The sequence below is a fragment of the Austrofundulus limnaeus genome, unplaced genomic scaffold (genome assembly GCF_001266775.1).
Source record: "Austrofundulus limnaeus strain Quisiro unplaced genomic scaffold, Austrofundulus_limnaeus-1.0 Scaffold318, whole genome shotgun sequence".
Taxonomy (NCBI): Eukaryota; Metazoa; Chordata; class Actinopteri; order Cyprinodontiformes; family Rivulidae; genus Austrofundulus; species Austrofundulus limnaeus.
In genome coordinates, this window is record NW_013952720.1 from 349,115 (window position 1) to 352,281 (window position 3,167).

Genomic DNA, 3,167 nt, shown 5'->3' on the forward strand with positions numbered 1-3,167 from the left:
CCCCAGGAGAGACCAAAGACACTCTGCAGAGACTGTGTCGCAGCTGGTCTGGGGACACCTTGGAGTCCTCCCAGATAATCTGGAGGAGGTGGGTGTAACACAGAGGTCTGGACCTGTCTGATCCACCTGCTGCCCACAAGACCTGACCCTGGAACAGGATGGATGGATGGATGGATGAACAGATGGATGGATGGATGCTGCAGGTGTTGACAGAAGACATCAGATGGAACAATCAAACGTGTCTCTGATGTTTTGTCAGATCATGAATCTTTCTTCTTCTCCTGCTCCTCAGATCCCAACATGTCCAAACTTGGTGAGAGCTTTATTAAAAAGGGAGCCTCGATCCGTCGAAGCCTCAGGTTTGGTTCTAAGAAGGAGAACGAGAAAACCAACAGGCCGGAGGTTCTGCTAACAACGTCTGAAGGTTTGGTGGAGAAGATGGAGGAGGAGGTGGAGGAGGAACTAGAGGAGATGGAGGAGGTGTATAATCTACCAGACATCCCTCACACTCCTCTGTCAGGTACGGACCTGTCTGCATGTTTTTACTGCTTCATTCCTGCTGCTCTTCTTCAACTGAACTGATGTGAATCAGAGCTTCATTCATCACAATCATTTATCAACCATGAGCAACCTGATAAAACTCTTTTCACTGCAGACTCTTTGAAACGTCAGAACAGGTTCAGGTTCAGCTGCTTTGTGTGTGAAAGCTTCTGAGGTTGTGCATGCAGGTTATAGTTGTCATTAATGCCATTCAGCTGTGCTTTTTAAAACAAATCTGCTGTTCAAACAGAAAAACATTAAAACTGCATTTTATTTATATCAGAATATTACAAGTTTTGAGTCAGATTTGTTCTGTCTTAGGATGTATACAAAAAAGATTCACCAGTAGGCGTCTTATAGAAAGAATTATGTCACTTCCTGCTCCGTCCAATGGCCATGCCCCCTTTTTGGACCAAAACAAAAAGTGTCAGAGTGATGGTGACAAATTGGAAATAATAACTGTCATATTTTAGATGTTCCACATTGGATTTAAATTTTAAAAGACCAACAACTTCATTATTTTAAGTTACCAGTTTTTACCCAAAAAGAGGAGGAGTTTGTTTACGTCCAAAAAGGAGGAGGAGCTTCACTTCGAGGCATGTGACAAATAGAAAGTTTTCTCACATTTATTGTTACATGAAAGGAAAGAAAATTCTATCCCAGCATTAACAAAAATAAAACACTTGCTCTGCTGTGTGTTTAGACATAAATGAATTATTAGGATGCTGTGTACTTTTTAAAATCTGGAGTTTTGTTGAAAGAAAAATCCTTTGAAGCAGTTGTTTTATTTAGAGGTTGTAACCGTGTCCTCTGTCCTCAACCTGGTTTCATGACGTCTCAAACTGTCTGTACTAAAAACTCTTTATTTCTTTATCTTTGTTTTTGCAACAAAAGCAGCCAAAGATCTGAATCTTGTTTCTGCTGTAAACACACAACATTCACAGCTACATAACACTAGTTAGCTAAAGTTTACAGTGGAGGAGATGCTGGTTTAACTAAAAATTAAAACTAACTGCTCACTGGAAGAAAGTATACAACAGTATAAAATTGTGCATTTTCTACTAAAATAAAGAGCATGCTAAAAAACATTAGATGGATGCAAAAATTATCAAACAAAATGTAAAATGACTAAAAACAGCTAAGAGCTAAAAACCACCAGAATAGTAGATAAAAGACCAACAGAAAATAGCTAAAAGCTCAAATTTGTCAAACATAGCTAAAGCTAAGACCAACAGTTCAGTAGCATAAAAGCTATAATTAGCAGAGCAAAAGCTAAGAGCTAAAACCACCAGAACAGTAGAAGCTAAGACCAACAGCTCAGTAGCATAAAAGCTAAAATTAACAGAGCAAAAGCTAAAAGCTAAGAGCTAAAACCACCAGAAGAGTATATAAAAGACCAACAGAAAATAGCTAAAGCTCAAATTTGTCAAACATTAACTAAAGCTAAGACCAGCAGATCAGTAGCATAAAAGCTATAATTAGCAGAACCAAAGCTAAGAGCTAAAGCCAGCAGAAGGGCAGAGATCAGCAGAGGGTCACAGGGTGGGACTGGTCCTGACTGCTCTGTCTCCTCTCAGTGATGCAGATCAACAAGCTGATAGAGATGGAGGTTCTGGAGGAGGCTCACCTGAACCTTCTGGCCTTGAGGCTGGAGTTTCAGAAGGAGCAGGACCGGTTTGACCAGGACTGTCCCATGGAGCTCTCAAAGAAAGAGAAAGACCTGAACCTGCTCTACATGGACCTACGGACCAAGATCGGAACCATCGTTCGAGACTCAAACTCCCTGCCCGCCAGGAACAAACCTCTGCTGGTCTTCGTGGCCCGGATCATCCAGGAGGAGGAAAAGAGGTCCGCAGAACCCGGAGGACTTCCTGACAGCTGGATGGAGGCCTGGAGGGAGGCGGTGTGTGAGGGGGTCCAGGTGAAGGTGAACAGTGTTCACCTGGAGCACAGGGACAAGAACCCCTCGTGGTTAGCAGTCCACCTGGGTCTGCTGGGGAACGCCATCGTGGAGGATTTGCAGAAYGTGAAGAGGGACCTCCGGTGGTCCTACCCCCCCAGCTTCAGGGTCTTCAGCTCCTACGTGAGGAGCTACCACCGAGTTGTCAGGCAGCACCTGAAGAAGCTGGAGCCACAGGTGACGGATCTGAAGGACCTGTTCGCCCTGCTGGACTGGATCCTCAACAAGTACAAGAGGTCAGGTCTTTGCTTCATCCAGACTTTTACTTATTAAGGTCCGATGACTTTAACCTCTTCAGCCCCAAGGGGGGTTCTTCATGTTTTTGCTCAAAATCCCATGCTGAAATGTAACTGAGTGTATCTCAGCATTTACAAACTCTACTTAAATAATCCATATCTATATATCTATATATCTACATATCTACAGCGGGTAAAATAAGTATTGAACACGTCACCATTTTTCTCAGTAAATATATTACTAGAGGTACTAATGACATGAAATTTTCACCAGATGTTGGTAACAACCCAAGTGATCCATACATACAAAGAAATCAAACCATAAATGTCCAGAAATGAAGTTATTTGAATAATGTGGAATGGCACAGGGAAAAAGTACTGAACACACTTATTGAAATTTATCTAATACTTTGTAGAAAAGCCTTTGTTGT

The 3,167-nt window shown here is 42.2% G+C and overlaps 1 protein-coding gene across 1 annotated transcript in view; it reads left to right on the plus strand.

The window, feature by feature from the left end:
- The window catches only part of exoc3l4 (exocyst complex component 3-like 4), a gene marked incomplete in the record, with an annotated part of 23,913 nt that overhangs the window by 2,599 nt on the left and 18,147 nt on the right, over positions 1–3,167 (plus strand). The window contains 2 exon segments of the mRNA XM_014022136.1: positions 293–520; positions 2,118–2,736. Of these exon segments, the coding sequence (XP_013877590.1) occupies positions 293–520; positions 2,118–2,736 (847 nt within the window).